Here is an 18,777-nt window from a genome sequence, read left to right on the forward strand (position 1 = left end):
CATAGAATTGTCAAAATATAAGATTCGTAAGAAAAGTCCTTAACCAACTCCAATAAATGGCTAGGACCTAAGTGGCAAATATATTGGTTCTTATAAAATAAAAATCTTCGAAGTAATGATCTAGAAAACAGTTTTATTTAACAAAATTAATTCAATAAATAGAAAATAAATTATGTAAACATAAAAACCGGGCAGTGCTTTCATTTATATTTTGTTTGCAACTAACTTCTTTCTATAAATATTTCTACAAACTTCGAACAATATTATTTATAATCAAAATTTAATTTTGCCACCGGAGTCCTAGCCAACTTGAGCGAAAATATCACATCAAGTTCATAGACAAATCTTATGACAGCATTAATGCTGATTTCGTTACAAATACTGATAATATCTATTTTGTAAATTTCAATGTAAATTATAATGGCATTAACTATAAGTACACAAGGCAATAATTTCGTATGTTAAATATGGGACGATGGGTTTAAATATTTAAATATTTTTTGGCACTAAAAACATAAAAATACTAATTAGGCTTTCAAACTAAATATCAGAAATTTGCATTGTACCGTGTTAGCGTTGATAAATGGCTATTATTTTAATACACACTTACAATTACAATCATATTTACATTTATAGTATATATTTACATTCATATCAAAATGGTGTTATAATATCCAACTTTCTCAGATCTTTAAGGTAATAAAATTTTTATCATTGAATAAATTTATACTAAATAAAATTATTCAATAGTAATTTAGATAAAATAATATAAAACCTACTTAACAAATTAAAATTTTAAACATAAAAACTACAAATATTAACATTTAGAATGCTTTATATCAGATGTAATTAATCTGACAAGTTTGTACATACACGATTTATTTATATATTTATGAAATTAGTATATTTAAAGATTCGTTCTCACATACCTCAAATTTAGATATAATATAGATTTCCATCGATGTAGTAGAATACATAAAATAATTCTCTTAAATATATATCGTCCATTCACAGATTCAATTGCAGCCGTTTCTGTAGTATATTTATATATTACAAACTTACGTAAAATAATTTATTCAATAGCATTTAGGCATATGCACAAATGGTATTATATAAATTTAGTTACATCATAATAAACTAGCGGCTTTACTCAGTTTTAATTTATAGGCATAATAATTTTTAATACCTTTAAAATTTAATTAGGTCATTGATATTTTTGTGGCAGTCTTCTGTTCCGCTAAAATTAATTATAACAGACGCATTATAGGCTTTAGATTCGTATTTAGTAAATTTCAAAAAACCACCTTTTGTCAATTGTTATAAAAAGATATATCCTACTAAGTACTTGAACACTTTGGTTAAGTAATTTATATAGGAGACATGTTTTCGTTAAACTTTTGGTCTCAACTGACAGAAGTCTTGTAAGGTCTTTTAAGGGTATCATGTCCGTTAGTCGGATTAACGTCCACTCAGACAATTATTTCACGAATCACTCGACGGTTCCTTGAATTTGGTGTGGAATATCCGCTCTCGAGGCTCTCGTCGTAACTCAGGGACATGTGCTGGGGCGGCTTTTGCTCGATTGGCTCCATCGGTTGGTCCATTGGCTGTTCCATCGGCTGATCCATGTAGGGGTCTGGGAGACCACTCACATCATGGTAAGGGGAATCTGCAAATAATAATTAAAAAACTGATTAAGCTGAATGCAGCATTGATAGAAATCTGCTAAAAAAATCTCGGAAATGAGTCGGATTTCCTGGAGTAGACATAAACTTCTTCTTCAGTAAGATATCAAATCAATAAATATTGAATCGTTACATTGAAATATAAGCTTGGTAATTCATTCTTCTTCATTTCATTCATTTCTCCTATCATTTCATGACTTCTACTTAAAAACAAACTGAGTCGTTATATTCTGACGTTGTCCAACTTACCCATATGTTGTTCCATTCGCTTTTTCGGCTTATGCACAGCTGCATAGGGATCGCTGACGTATTCCTGCCTGGACGGATTCTGGCTAGCCCTCATATGGTAGTCATCAACTCCATTATTAATACCTCCATGATTGCTTTGAGGATAATGTGCGTAATCATCAGCGGTTCCGTAACCGCCATGAGCCAAAGGATCGTAACCGCCATATGAATTCTGCCTGTCGACCGTCATATTATTGTGATGGACTGGTAGCATGTTATTTCCGACTGCGTTAACACCATTATTGGCAGCTGCTGCCATTTTCATCTGCCACAAAGAATCCTGCGAATTGACACTGCCGCCGTTGTTGGAATTGGAATAACTGTTGTCCATGTACCCCATGTTGACCCCTGAGAAATTGACGAATGTAACTTTAGTAAATAATTGAGGGAGTAGATGTCGCAAATTGGAAACATTTTTGCCGTAGCGTTATACAATGCAAATTATGTAATTTTAGTTAGTTACTATCAAATGCAGAAAGTTATAGATATATAAATTCTTATGAATTTTAAGCTCAAAATGTTTCCAGTTTACAAGTTTACAAGAGCATAACCTATGACAATATATTTAAATCTTATAAATATTCATCCAACATTCAGAATATTCATCAACATATGCATATGTAAATAATGTCGTATACAATAAACATCAATGATCTCAGGACGGACAATTTCTATTGTTTATAAATTTAATGACATCAATTGGCATGCACATCAAAATGCATTTCAAGTTCTATAAATAAATGGGGACATCACAACAAAACCTTAATATCCTGGACTGTTCAAATCTTCTTGAATAATATACTTTTGAATATAAATTCTAATAAGTCCGATATTAACATTTTCATACAATATATTTTCAATGCACATTTACCTGGAAAATCTAATGCACCATCTATTATTCCTGCTAAGATGAAGCATGTGTGGGTAGAGAAAAAATAATAACGTGATGTATGAGTAAAGTGAGTGACAAATGTTATGATATGAATATTTGAATATAAAAAATCAAATAAACACAAGATCGTAAATCAGTTTCATAAGAAAAAAAATGTGATCAGGATCTTAAGTAAAAATACTGATTTTAATAAAATTTAGAAATTCTATTCATAATTAATAATTTTTTTTAATATAAAAATTTAGTCTCTAATATAATCAAAATTTTTACAAAATATATCCTGTTTCTATGAATTCTATGAATAAAATAATTTTTGCAAAACCATAATGAAAAGAATCAAAAAACATGCAGACTATTAAAATGTTATTTAGAAATGCCCATTCAAATAAAATGTATTCATAACAAGATATATAGGTGCTCCGTGTCTCAAGCTGTGAAACTTGTTTTTAAGTGAATACATAAATAGAGAAAAATGGAAGAAAATTGCATAATTATATGTGCATGATATAAATTGTTGACATAGAACAATATCATGCCATAAGCCATTTTTAAAATGCAATTATTACGAAACATCGAATTACCATAAGATGAATTATTCCCCAACCTTGTCTGCAGTATAGCCCGGTTTTGCACAACTTTAAAATTGTTTCGTTTCAATAAAATCATACACTTATATACATTATACATATTTTTGTTGTTTACATTTCTGATTTCTGTATTTTTGACTTTAGATCATTGTATCTCATGATACGTACGAATGATGGATTTCCAACTTACATTCATTTCCGTTGATGTTCGGATTCATCATCATGCCTTGATGTTGTTGCATTGTTGGATTCGGGTGATAACCGTAACCATTCTGTGTAGCGTAAACTGAATTCTTTGGATCTTCCATGGCCATCGCGAGGTCCATAGAATGTTCCAACGCCTTGTTCTCCAACCCGGTGGCCGGGTAATATGGTGGCGGAGCCTGGTTTTGTTGAGCTACGATCGAAGGCCTAACTGAATCCATTTCGTAATCTTTAGCGCTAGCTTTTTTGCTCTGATTCTTTCGCTTGCAACGGCAGAACATTAGCAACAAACCAACAAAAAGAATAAACACTATACACGAGACAATAATTGCGATGAGTGTTGGCGTTGCCAAGGCAGAGGCTTCTTTGATGTAGGATGGTCCGACTAAAAAATAGAACGTAATTATATATAAGATTGCGAACTGAAAATAATATACTAAGAAATTAATAAATGTAAATTATACTCACTTTCTGCATTCGTGTAATCTCCACAATGCTCATGATTAGCTCTCAAACATAATTTCATCCTAATCCTTGGCCCCAAATCTTCCTCAACCGCCATATAAACACCCTCATCAGATAATGTTCGTCCTGTACTCTTCGGCCGTTGTTGCACATTCAAATGTTCGATGATAGCGTTTTTGTAAGTTGGTCCGTTGCCCGATACTTGCATGGGAATAGATTCAACAATTTGCCACATGTTGAGTGGCGATGTGGCACTATTTACAACAGATTCAACTATACCGATCAAAGATAGGCATGTTGCTCCTACTCTAACGGATAAGGTCTTTGTGCTAGGATCAAATGTTACTTGCTGGGGTGCCGGAATGCGATCTACCTTCGTTGTGGTAGCAATCTCATTGGAGTAGTCACTGTTTCCTTTAGTGTTCAAAGCTTTTACCTGTTATAAAAGATATGTATTATATATTGTATATATAAAAATAAAACGTTTTAAAATATTTCAATTTAAGCATATTAAATATTTGAAAAAAAAAGAGCTCAGTTAAAATAATTTACCTTAAATACGTAGTTTTGATGTTGATCTAATGAAGATATATTGCATGGCATGTTTCTTTGACAATCGAATTCCAACCAATCTGAATTTCTCACTGCTACAATCGCGCAGTCTCCAGGCACAATATCTTCTTTAGCAACTGCTACTTTTCTATATGATACAAAGAATTTCGTGTTTGATAATCCGCCGTCAAATCCTGGATCCCAGAATAGAGATACATAATCGGGACCAACTTCAACCGCTTGCAAATTCTTGGGCTTCTCTGGTGGTCCTTTGGGTTGAAGTCTAATTGGGGTCTTGATGTTTCCAAGACTATTGACGACTCGACAATTATACTCGCCATAATCGTTGTGTCTGATATGATCGATTTTCAGAACACTAGTGTATACATCATTATTATCAGTACTCGTTGATATTTCATAATGCTTATCGGAGGTTATATCAGCTGAACTCGATCCGAAAGACCAATGAAACTCGGGCTTAGGATAAGCTTGTATCTTGCAAACAACTTCTGCAGTTTCACGCGTTTCATAGGCTACTTTATCATATTGATGTAGAACAATTGGTGCATGTTCTATTCGTAAATGCATAGTTGATTCAGCTCGTCTCACTTCATTTTCATACACACAGCTATAGACACCTCGATCACCTGGCAACAATTGATTATCTTCTGGTCTAGCTCTTCCTTGGAATCGCAATGTGCTAATAACTGTTACTACGGCATTGTGGTTGGATGATGTATCTGACTTAACTTCGAATAAATTTACATCGGGTGTGATTTCTTGGCCGTCTTTTAACCAATGTACCAAAGGTTTTGGTTTTCCATGTGCACTGCATGTTACTGAAAAATCTGTATCTCCAACTCTTCGTGTCATATGTGGTTGTAATTTTGACAAAAATCTTGGAGGTTGGTATACTTCTAAATTTATGCTAGCCATATCTCCTTGACCAAGTTCGTTAATGGCTTGACAGTGATATGTGCCTTCGCTACCTAAATGAGCACTGGGAATTGTATACATAGAACCGGTTGCCAAAACTGTTCCAGAGACTGAATCACTATCACCGTCTCTGAACCATCTGAATTGTGGTGCGGGCCATCCCGGAGGTGACGCTGTACAACGTAAGGTTACACCGGAACCTTCCTGAGCTACTGGTTTGCTGGGGTTGATCTTTGCTCTACCAGGTCTATGGCGTACTAAAAGAGCAATGGAAGAGTTTCCAACACGTTCCGATTTTTGGCGATTGTTGTTAATCAAGATGTTAGTTGCGCGGCACCAGTAAGTGCCGGCAGAATCAGCATCCACACGAGCTAATCTCAAAATTTCTCCACTTTGTCTGAAATCTGGTTTGTTTTCTTTAACCCATTCGATAGAAATCGGAGCTGGGTTAGATGTGACATTACAACGAATGTTGACCATCTCGCCTTCTTCAGTTTCCCGAGTTTTCGATTCAATGACCACAATTGGAGGGTACAGAACATCGAGCATGATTTCTTTAGAATCGGCACGGCCTAGCATGTTATCAGCTGTGCAGGTGTAACGGCCAGCATCGGTTTCGGATACTCTGTGGATGGTATGCTTGAAAGCAGTGCTTATTACAACATCGTCCCTCATCCATTTTACACTAGTGACTTCTGGTTTAGCTTCGACTGAACATACAAGAGTAGCTGTACTGTCACGTTCCACACTTAATGGATTCGCAGGTCCTACTGATACTCTTGGAAAATCTGCAAACAAAAAATAATATCATAAATTATTAAGGATAACAATAAATTCTAATTATACATAATAATAAATTGTCAACTAAAAACTTGACTTCACAAAGTTTTGAGGCGCTTTATAAAAAATAAGCTACAAACAAATAAATAAATCGTAGGCTTTAATACATTATCGACAACTGCACATACTAGTTTTAATTCCACTAGGAGAGCATTAAGCGCTGCAAATAGGTTGATTTGTGAACTTTATAATCTTTATTTACTTTTTAGTTTTTTATACTGTTCATCGACCCATTTAATTTTATCCTCAGTCATACCATGTGTGAATGGGAACTTCGGGATTTATTACTGTGTGCTAATGGATTTATAGGAAAATAGATCTGAGGAGTTGGGTATATACTTGCAAAGCAAATATTTTTAATTTTTTTACAAAATGTTATAATCACTGCATGAACAAGTAGAAGAATCTTCAATAATATAGTGATTTTAAGCTGGAGATATAATTATTATCAAAAATTTAATGATTAAATTTTATTATATAAAATAAAAGCAAAAATATGAAGATAATCAGATTTATTCAATAAGCAGCTACAAGTATTCGTGGCTGATACACAGAATAAGGTCAAGTGTTGATAACATCGTTTCCATTCCCTATATATTCTACACGTACCTACGGTCCGTAGTAAGTTTTTAAGTTAATACTGTAGGGTGAAAGCAAAAGCTGGAAAATAAAAAACGCTAAATAACAAAAGAGAGAAGAAAGCTTAAGGAAATAACTAAAAAGAAGAAAAAAAAACAGAACGAAAGCATTCTCTTAAGAGATCGTTTAGTGGATAGCAAGCCGACACATAGGACTGCTATACAGGAAAATTTATCGACATAGTGCGGTGCACGACTTTACAGACACCGCAAGATACATGTTATCAGGTCAGACGTTTCGTTCTTTCAGCTCAAGGGGAAGCTGGAGGAAGTGCAGAAGGAGGACCACGAAAACGAAAACGAACCACATTCAATTTAATATCTCTTTTAATAGACTGTATGAGGTTTTAATATACCCATAGCTTGCAAACTATGCATTTCACCCAATCATCTTCTCTTGAATCTTTATATAATTCTTGTTACACGTTATCAAACATTGATAAATTTGAAGCAAAATTAAGATATATAAAATTTGAAATTGGCCAATAATAATAACGCAAATTGTATTTCATATCAAAAAGAAAGGACCTGCGAAGTTCGTATATTGCGTCGGCCTGCGTGGTAGTAGCTATGACAATATTATGCAGAACGATTTTCTCCAATAGACAGACAAAAAGATAGAGATATAGAGACAAAAAAATATTTTAATATCATTTAATACCCTATTGAAAAACGCCTGTTACTACTTACCCCTATTGCATAAAGTCCTTAGCTCCCCTATGTATTAAATAGCATATATACTTAGTTTTTATACCTATAAGTATCTTCTATACTTTCTATTTAAATTCTTTATTCTCCTTCGTTTTTCTTCATGCTAGTACGAGATACAATTCCCTGTGGCTTTCGAACGTATGGATTAAATTAGTGCTTACATATATCAGTGTGGGTTACACATAGATTTATTTTTTTCGTCACCCCTCAAATACTTTGATCGGCCTAGGATATTTTTAACTGCACAAAAAGTCAGAGATTTCAGGATTAAAGCGCCAGTTCCCTATAAGGGAGCTTATGTACGGGAAATATTAGTATTTAAAACTTATAGAGAGATTTGGCAGACGAATAAAACGCATTTGCAAATTTTATAAATAGGTACTTTTAAATTTAAACAGATGCTATTTATGGGCTAGTAGAATTTTAAGGATATAAATCATATAAAAAATGATTGATATCATCTGAGTACATAAATTCTTATTAAATGTATTTTACATATGTTGTAAACAAATATTTTCAGCACATTTCAATTCAATTGTATTAAATTAAGCACGACCCTTAGATATAACACATTTTAAAAATATTGAAAAATTTAAATGTGGAATATTGAATAAGAAAAAAAAAGTTTTACAAAAATACTTGTGCGCCGTTATAATAAAAACATATCATGAGAAAATTGTCTGACTTCTTTCGGAATTTAATATCAATACTATAGTATTCTAGATGCTTGTCTCAAAAGGTTATGCAAAAATATTAGACATGATAAAGTCAGAGGGTGCTCTCTGTGCGAATACCCTTTTAATACCTTTTGCTCTTATTTAAAAATATATGTATAAAATAAAAACTTAGTTCACGAGAATCCGTGAACGATTTTAAAATAAATATAATAAAATATATGATCTTCATGTAATGAATATTTTATAGATCATTTACATTGATATTTTAATACTTTACCTAGGGGAATGGTTTATTATTTTATATGAATAACGAATATGCAAGCATTATATTATATTCAATCACTATGTACAACAATCTAAATTAATATTTTGAACTCAGTTTCCATATAGCACTGCATTAACAAGTAACTAATTAGTATAATTGGCATAACCCGGAACGTTTTCATTTGGAATGAACTAAAACTATGCAAAAACTAATCTAATTTTAGATACACGACCATCGCCGTACGTTCGAATTACTTTCATTCCACGCTCGCTGAATATATCAGGCTTCATTACAAATAAATTCCATCAAAAGTTTGACTTCACATCGGTGTCAAACCGGAACTATTTCTTTCTATGCAATTTTATATATTCGGTCAGATATTTGAAAAGTTTTACGAAAATAGTTAAAAAAGTTTTATAAAAATCGATTCGGAAAATGCATTTTATGTTTTGCAATTATTTGTATGTTATATTACTTACTAATTACTAATGACTGTTTTATGCATTAATTTCTTGATGATGTACAATAGATTTCTATCCATGCAAAATAGAAAATATAAGTACTAAAAATGGCCTCCCTGATAAGACTATTTTTAGTTATTAGACATTTGCTAACTTTGAATGAATTTTTGAACAAACTAATAGAGATCTTCAGCTACAAAAAGGCAAAAAGGCAAAACTAGTGGGGAATGGCATCGTGCCTTACGGCAAATTACTGGAACTTCCCGTACCGTAATAAAAAAATCGAAGAATATTAAGTGGTTTCAAATATATTAATATAAGCACTAAAACTTTCATTATTCGTATTTTATAGACAAAATATAAGAGCTTACAAATTAGACGTGGACATTTATATATGATTACATTAAAGGTAAATAAATAAAACTTAATCAACCGGATTTAAAATGAAGGACATCATCTGATATATTCAGTTTAGTATAGTATAGTATAGAAATATATGAATTGAATTGCAAATTTAAAATAATTTATTTAAAGTATACTGGTGAGCTTTAGAGATTTAGCTAAAATTAAAATTAAAATTGTGCATTATTTTCGATATTAAAAAAATAATAATTTGGAAATTAAAAAAGCGCAAAAATGTTATTAAGTATGTCTTATAATCAAATAACAGTTAATAGAACAGTAAATTCTATCTGGTCCTTTAGTTTAACAATTAATCTTAACTATCATAAAGAAAACCCACCACCGGAAAAGATTTACACTTAAAAGTTCGTGTTATTAAGAAACAAGACGTATGCTTGACAAAAATCAATTTAAAATCTTAAACATAAAAACTAAAAAACATTGAATCACGTTGTTAATATTTTAATATGCTTTATATTAAAAATTGATTTTAGGGGCGTCCATTAATCACGTGAGCGAGTTTTTAAGGATTTTTGGACCCCCCCTCCCTCTTGGTGATACATGGTGATATTCAAAATTACCCCCCCTCCCCCACTTAACATCACGTGTATTTTTAGTTAAGTGATAAAACTGTAAAATTTTTAATTTCTTTTGAAAATGTTTGATTTTTTAAAAAAAAATCAGTTAAAAAATAAATACACGTGATATTTTACTATACCCCTCCCTCCCCTACGTGATATTTCGTGATTTTTTGTCAAACCCCCCCTCCCCGAAAAACCTCACGTGATTTGTGGACGCCCCCTTATTTTACCGTTTTTCGTCTTATATTTTTTGTTCAAATAACACTATTCTTCATTATTCCATAGATTTTAAATATGTTGCCAAGTTAAAATAGCCCTTTCCGGGCATTGCTGCATCAAATTAAATACCTATATATTAACCCTTTTACATAAATTCTAATAATGAAATAATCAAATATGAAGGGGTCAACCGTTGGGTTACCATTTAAAAATATGACATAAGGAGAAGTTTTTGCCAACAGCTTACAGGATGCAAGGTTCTAATTGCTGTTAAGATATGAGACTAAAAAAAAAATTCTATCATTTTGATTGTTGCTAAAACTCTATATGATGTATGACAGAGTACGTATGTATTTCCTTTCGTGTAAAGTAGGAAAACTTCCGAAAAGCGGACTCTCTCCAACTCTCTCCAAGTGCGAAAAAGTCTTAGCACCTAAACGATCGTGTTATTAGGAAATGCGACATATGCTTGACGAAAATCGATTCGTCGTCGGCCGTAAGTTTCGTGTCGGGAAACCTTCCAAGGAACTATTATCGAAGTTCTGAAGTGTTGTTAGTTAGGATGCCTTGTATTATACGTTTCTATAGATACAGGAGTGTCTCCTTCACTTGCTTCACTCTATTAGTTGCCTATTAGTATAACAAACGATCTGTAATGCGCGAGTAATTAATCAAGCCGACGTCGTATTCGATTATAGAAAACCGTTTTTGGAATGGCGCGATGAGAAATTAAATTTTAAGGAAATGCCAGGAGGATTTATCATGATTAAAACTGCTACAGTTAAGTCAGAGCTTATTAAAATTTTATATTAATAATTTAAAAGATTACAAGAGAATAATAAATAAATTTAATTAATAATTTAATTAATGCTGTAAATATAGTATAGGATAATTAATGTATGTATGTACAGATATCTTGCAAAATGTCTAATTCATTAAAGCCTCATAAAAATAAATCCGTAACAAATAGAATCAATTGACTTAACGGCGGCTGTCAATAAATAAAGAAGGTCAACTAATTGGTTACAAATGAAATGATTGAGGATTCTGATAAATTGATTTACAGCAATTGACCCTCTCGGCACGTACCGATTTATTCATTTTAAATTAACAGATCTTTTATATTAAGTTCATTTTTTGCGTTTAGTAAAAGAAAAACATATAAACATAATACTCATGCGCTATTTATTAATAAATAGAGATTTTCAATAGTTACATCGCTATCTAACTCAGAAAGTTCATCATTTATGTTAATTACATGTAATAAATTAATTCTATCTGAAAGAAATTATACTTATGCTAAAAACTACATATTTTTTATGAGCTCTTTGTTTAATAAAAAAATGGATTGTATGTTATAGCAGATTCAGCTATTTAGATATTATTTCAGCATTAATAATTGAGAACAAATTTACTTACAATTACATTGTTATCACTTTATGTTAAAAAATAGTTATATAAAATACATGTAATCCTGTATTTGAACAAATACTATCTAGTGTTCTGTTCTGTACCACACTGTTCTGGCTAAACTTCTAAAACTCTTATACCCTAACTTCGAAGTCATCTAAACTTTAATATGTCGCATATGATATTTTTAAAAAGCCATCAAAGTCATTTTGAGTACATTACCATATCATATTATCACATTCTATAATGTTTTACATATACGGTAAATTGTCGTTGGTGCATTAACGTAGTTTCGGTTAAACTCTTTTGAACGACTTGCTGTTAAAGTTTCAAGGAGTCTCGTCTAGACGCTTTGTCGAAATTCATAATGAACAAGAAACATTGACGAAGTGAGCTTACTTGAAATATTATTGTGGATACTATGAAAATTATACAAAATTACACACACATACGCAACATATGTGTGGGTGATATATTAGAAATGAAATATTTGATTCGGTCGAACTTTATTCTCCTGCATAAAAATCAGATAACACCAAAATGCAGAAATGGAGAAATATAAGAAATGCAAGAGACATTCTCATTTATCGGAAAATTGTATCACTCTTATCAAAATCTTCTTCCGTCTCGGTCAAGGATGTACTTCGCATATTTTTCCTAGTTCTGGAAAAGTATTTTCTCAGATCTCGTGCACTTTTCGCATTGTTTATTGTACTGATGTCGTTCCAATAAAAATAAGTTATACGGAAAATTGTCGCGATACATCGCGAGAAATGTCATTCGGAATTTTTCTCTGTTGTTTTTATGGTTTTCAGTCAGCTCTGCACAAGCATTCGGGATGCATTGGGACGTCTTTGTGATGTTAAGAAAATGCCATCCCAAGCGACACATGTCTTTGCTTAGGTAGGAATAATAGAAGTGAGAACTAAGTGTATATATCTTAAGAGAAAGCAGTCAAGTGCCAGTCGAACTGGAGCAGACACGACGGGAAAACATTTATCTAAAGCATTATGGTGCTCAGAATATTCCTCTACTCTTAATACATATACTTCTGAAAAATATGTATTATGTGTGATAAAAGGATTTAGCAATATATATATTTATGTACCCTTTTACATTTTTTATTTGATTTCACAAGTTACTCATTTAAAAGTATCATTTAATTTAAACGACGTAGTTTATAAACTCTGCAGAATTTTAAATAAACGAATATCATTTTGTACAGTTCCACATTTAGCACTATAATAAATTCTAGTTCTCACATTTATCATTTTTTCCGACCAACAATAAAATCTGCCAACGCTGTAGTCTTTGTTTCGCATTTGTTTTAATTAAAATAAAAGTTTCAATTTGAACGGCTTTGCTGGGTTATAAATATATATATATATATATATATATATATATATATATATATAGTGTAGTGTATAGATTTTCAAAACTACTGCAAATACAATAAGGAAGTTTTTGTCTAAAATAAATATAACTTGTGGAATGGCATCGTGCCTTAAAGCAAATTGCTGGGACTTCCCGCACCGAAATTTAAATTTTTTTAAATTTTGAAACCAGTTTGATTCATAATACCAAAAATGTTGATGAAATTTGTTTGAACGTTTGAAAGTTTATAAGTGATCTTTAAACATTTATAAATCTTGGTACGATAATTTGATGTGCATATATCTAATGATTATTATTGACCGCCAAGTGGCATTTTTTTAACTTTCTTTTCTTTATTCCCGAAACCGCTGGACCTACCGTCCCAAAAATTTAATCTGTTGCATCAATACAAGTAAAAACGTTTTGGAATCATTCAAATCGGACGCACCGTTCTCTAACGGTGAATTGGAATTGTCTGCACTTTTGCCCGTATCTTCAAAACAGCTAGACCTGTCATTGCCAAGAACCACGTCTACCCATCAATAGGATTCAAATGTTTTTTGAATAATTCAAATCAGTCGATATGTGCTCTTCAAATCATTTGAAGACATATCAATTTCAAATTTGAATTTACACGCCATACACATACACACATCCATTTATTCTAAATAATGCCAAAATATTCAGAAAACCTTGAAACGTAAAGATATGCAAAAATCTATTTTTTTTATACTTCAACATAAAAGTACAAAATTATTTCATTTACGATTTCTATCCAATCAGTGCTAACAACCGAAAATAACAATTTGAAGCAATGAAAATAAGCGCCCAATCATTAAATTTTTTCCTAAATACGCAAAGTCTGCAAAGAATAAACCCTTGAGGGTGTCAATCAAAATGCTGAAATATTTAGGGCGAACAAATGATAGAGCCATACCGAACGTCTATATTTCTGTCTCGACGTGCTGACGACTTTTATTACGAATAGATATTATCGCTGATTCGCGCAATTTTCTCTTCTCTTTTCCATTTTTTTGTTCTTTTCAGTCAAACGATACTGAGCTACACAATGTATTTTTATAGCGAGCTTTTCCGTATTGGCAAGACGTATCGCAACGCAATACGTTTAATAGTTGAAATTGGAACTATGAAGAAGTTGAATGCGATGACATTTATAATAGTTTTTAAGACAAGCTTTTAATGGAAAATGTACCATATGATATGCTTTTTTTAACTCCAGAAAAAACTTCAAAATAGAGAGAAATTAGTCTGTTTTCTGAATCAAATATAAAATATGAGCTTTAAATTCTGAATATTCATTCTACGATCAATACAGGGTGCCAAAAACTCAACGTCAAACCAGAACGGGATGATAGTATTGATCGAAACTATCATAAAAATATTAGAAAAAAATCCATTCCAGTAGTTTGAAAATTATGAGCTTTTAGTGCAACCTAAAGCTTTGGTGAAACTGTGACCCTTTTCCGGTTATTGTGGTCAATTGTTATTAATTTTGTTCATTAAATCTTTGGAACCGCAATTGTAAATTGCAATTCTGAGACCACAGTCTAAAATAATGTGACATTTGCACCAAATTCTCTAGAATTTAGACTATTTGTTGAACCATTAATTTAGAATTTTCGATATTGTTCGACTTTGAGAGGCCCTCATTTAAAATCTTGATACTAAAGGGTGTTGGGAAGTTCTATAAAAAATTGGCCCATTTAACCAGGATTGTAAAATTGTAAAACACTTGATAGTTTCGTAATAAAAAAATCTAGTGAAAAAAACCTAAAAAACATGATTTTTCTGGTTCACTTAATTATTTTGAAATAATTCTATAGAATATGTAGAATAAAATTGTTCACATTTGTTCAAATTATATATAATTCTTGATGATTTAATACAAAAGATTTCATCTCATTTGTTTCTCACTTTCATTTCTTTCTCACTTTCATTTATTCTATTTTTATTTCACTTATTTATTTCTCTGCACGTATTATTTTCAACGAATTAGAAAAAAAGTGGTATTTGTTCTACAAATTATAAACATCGCAGATGGTATTATATTATATATTGTATAATTATTATTTCAAATGGCATCTTAAACATTAAACAAATCAATTTATTTATCTATCGCTGTCCCCGGTTAGTTATTCCTGTACCAAAATATATATTTGCTAATTGACAGGAAATTCGCCTCCCAATTTCAATTACTTCGGATTTTGTCTATATAATATGTGGCATAAAATGACATCCTAATCTTTTGATATGCCCTGCTCGTAGTCCTAATTAGATCGGGATATTTACGGTCGTTCAAAAGGTCGGAGTTTAAAGAGGCTAATTTATTTGATCATGTCAAGTAATTTATAATATTCCATTTATTACCCAAAAGCCCTAGCCGATCTAGTTCGCTGTTAATTATGCCCCTAACCCTACGTTTTGAATTGAGTAAATATGAAGATTTATGTATCGTGAACCTGAATGCATGTATTAAAACGAGTGATTTAACATAAAGAGATAGTATTATAGAGTCTAACTATTGAGCGGAATTACATGTTGGACACGGACGATTCATACATATTTATTGCATAATAACAAATCCATGATCCGGTCGGAGCATATGTAATGAACATATTCAGGACGATTTGGTGTAATGAGATGGAAACCAGCATTTCGTTATAAATATTTAATGAAATGCTAAAACTCGACAAAATTACGTAAAATGATTACACTATCGTATCAAATGATTATTTCATATCGATATTTCAATTACTATACTCAAAAGTAGGAATAAACTTACAGTTTACGCTCAGAGATACTGCAGCTTCCAATCTAGCACCTGCAGGCATAGCTCTATTCCAAGCCGAGCATCGGAAAACTGCTCCATCATCCTCCTTAGCCGGAGTTATGCGCAAAGTCGACGAAGTTGGCTGATCTCTTGAACCACCGTATTTCAGAGAAGCTTCTAACGGATGTTGAGAGTCATCACGATACCACCTAGAAAATATAATTCAATATTAAAATCGACTAAAAAATTTCGCGCTATTAACAAATTACAATTACATACCTTATGACGGGATCCGGTGATCCTCCAGTGCTGCTACAAGTCAATTCCAAAGGTCTTCCTTCTGTAGCAACGGCTCTATTTCCTGGTGACACTGATGGTTGCCTAGGTGGTGCCAAAACTGTGAGAGCCATGCTTTGTTCGTGTAAATTATCACCAGAACCTCCGGCTTTCACTCGACATTCAAATCGACCATTGTCGCGATCGTATGAAGCATTTTTGATCAAAAGATCGTAACGTCCTTGCTCTGGACGATAATCCAATCTAGAAAAAATACAAAAGAATTTCAAGAAAATATCTAAAACTTTTATGATATACTTTTTTGCTTGATTTTAATTTACAAAACATGTTCCTTTCTCATATGTTGTGACCCCATGAACCTGTACAATTTTATAGCTACAAGAAAAGGGCAGTTATGATGAGTCATGAGTTCTCCTATTTATTAAGCACAATCTACTTCCACGGAACGTCTTCGTATTGTTTTTCTGCTTTTAGTGCACATAAACATTTTAGTATCCGGAAGCGTTATGCAGTGTCATAAAATCGCAATTAGATTTTTTTCTGGTTTTATCTAACATGTTTTATTATCATACCTCGATGTTATCCGCATAGGAGAAAATTATTTCATGCAAAGGTCGTAAGGGTAAATGGACATATCCGGGTTAAATAGAGCTATTTTATAATATATAGTTTTAAATTTAATTTTGGTTAGTTATGATATGCATGGTAATGCCTAACAATTGATGTTCTAATTTTGGAATACATCAGTATAATCTGTACGGCTGAATTGGATTACGAAAATGTATAAAATAATGCGGAACATTATTTGGAATGTTATGAAAATTATTAAAATCCAGGACACACATCAGTGTACAAAGCAGCCTTGCGTTTGATAAACATGCGGCATCGCGAGGAATGATAAATAGAAATGTCCGAAAAATTCGTACTCTGAATTTATATCGCTGGATAAACGAGCAAATCTCTTTCAAAAGTCCACTGGCCATATAAATGGGGGGCGCGAGTTCGTTAATCTTGTCACATACACATGCAGAAGTAATTTTTTGTTTTGTCGGATATATATATATATATATATATATATATATATATATACATGTGTAAATATAAACGCTCGGACCATGATAATATTTTTTTTTTCAAAGAGAAAATATAACATTTGTGGAGTTGAAATAAACGTGGCAGCACGTTTACAAAACACGCAAGCATTCGCTAGTTGAGGTAAAGCTGGTCTTTACAAAATGACAAGCATTTAGATTCAATTTAAACTTTAAAAATATATTCGATATATTTTATGATGCTCACATTTACAGTTTGTCTTAAATTTATTAGAGTATTAAAATACTAGCGAAATAAATTATTGAAATTAATCACTTCTTACTGATCAACTAGGAATTACTCTTTAATTATCTCACAGGATTATTTTAATTATCAAATCTTTCTTAATAATATCATAAAACATCCCAATGAAGTTATTCAACAGATCGACAACATATTCTTATATAAAAAATATTAAATATATGTCAATAAATATAACAGAATCAAAACGAATGGGTTTCAATACGAATGAATTTTAAAATACATTTCAAAAATTATGCTTTCCAATATGGCAATATCAAATTACTGATAACCATATTATTTATATTCAATTAATTTCCTGATTCTCTATGGAGCAACTATAGTTTATCGTTTGAGTTTTATTTATTTTATCTAAAAAAATATTATCATATATTTCGAACTATTTCTCTAGAATTTTCCATATTTAAGTTTTTTCATTAACTTAAAATCAGATACAGAGTCGGATTACCAGAAGCTTCAATTTGTTTTAAATCCTCAATTCAAAGTAGAGAAGAAAACATCCAAATGCGTTTATAAATCCTTTGATTGTGTTTTTCCCAGCACAATGATAAATTTGGGCAATTCATATCTTTTCTGGTACTAGATGTCATACAGCTTGGGATTTTAAACATTTATCGTATTACTGTACAAATGTTTTTGCTAAAGTATGTGATGTATGTAACTCGTTCTCTGTCGTCGTAATACATTGCTGTGAGCTCTGCAAATACTTTAGCGAAATTGTGATGTTTATTCATTAAAATTATAAAAAGAGAGAAAACATTCATTTGGGATCACAGGATTATTATAAAAAATTACCAAATCAGTAATTTTATAACTTTGATCAACTTGAATTTTGAAAAAATATAAGAACTTTACCTGATACATTGAAATTAAGCATATCAACGTAATACATTATTTTATTTGTAATAATTAGTATCATCTCAAAATTTTAATTAAAATCAGAGCATGAATTTATGTAAATAGAGATATAAAATATTGATATAAAATTATTCGATATGGAATTGTATCAATAACTCTTGTTTTTAATTTAAATAGTATTTACCGTTCAAAAAATGAGATTACCCGTTTTACTTTTTTTATCTTCCATATACCTCTCACAATCAGATTTATGATTCATTACAGTTTGATTTTACATTAATTTAAGCAAAT

The 18,777-nt window shown here is 31.5% G+C and overlaps 1 protein-coding gene across 1 annotated transcript; it reads right to left on the bottom strand.

Moving 5' to 3' along the window:
- Positions 1–1,159: 1,159 nt before the first annotated feature.
- LOC113363623 (hemicentin-1-like) lies at positions 1,160–16,472 on the bottom strand. The gene is made up of 7 exons (XM_026606114.1): positions 16,258–16,472; positions 15,991–16,187; positions 4,674–6,397; positions 4,125–4,557; positions 3,643–4,041; positions 1,935–2,321; positions 1,160–1,669 (listed from the first exon to the last, which is right to left on the bottom strand). The coding sequence occupies exons 1-7, from the start codon at positions 16,386–16,388 to the stop codon at positions 1,470–1,472; spliced, it is 3,471 nt and encodes a 1,156-aa protein (XP_026461899.1). The 5' UTR covers positions 16,389–16,472; the 3' UTR covers positions 1,160–1,469.
- Positions 16,473–18,777: the final 2,305 nt, after the last annotated feature.

The sequence above is a fragment of the Ctenocephalides felis genome, unplaced genomic scaffold, assembly GCF_003426905.1.
Source record: "Ctenocephalides felis isolate EL2017-DRISC unplaced genomic scaffold, ASM342690v1 CF-g0.4_SCAFFOLD_00845, whole genome shotgun sequence".
NCBI classification, from domain to species: Eukaryota; Metazoa; Arthropoda; class Insecta; order Siphonaptera; family Pulicidae; genus Ctenocephalides; species Ctenocephalides felis.

What these genes read in the sequence shown, in the direction of transcription:
- LOC113363623 (XM_026606114.1), bottom strand. Translation starts at nt 16,388, where the DNA reads ATGGCTCTCACAGTTTTGGCACCACCTAGGCAACCATCAGTGTCACCA. An exon ending in TCACCGGATCCCGTCATAAG is followed by an intron (nt 16,188 to 16,257) that starts GTATGTAATTGT and finishes TATATTTTCTAG; the next exon opens with GTGGTATCGTGATGACTCTC. An exon ending in AGATTACACGAATGCAGAAA is followed by an intron (nt 4,042 to 4,124) that starts GTGAGTATAATT and finishes TCTATTTTTTAG; the next exon opens with TCGGACCATCCTACATCAAA.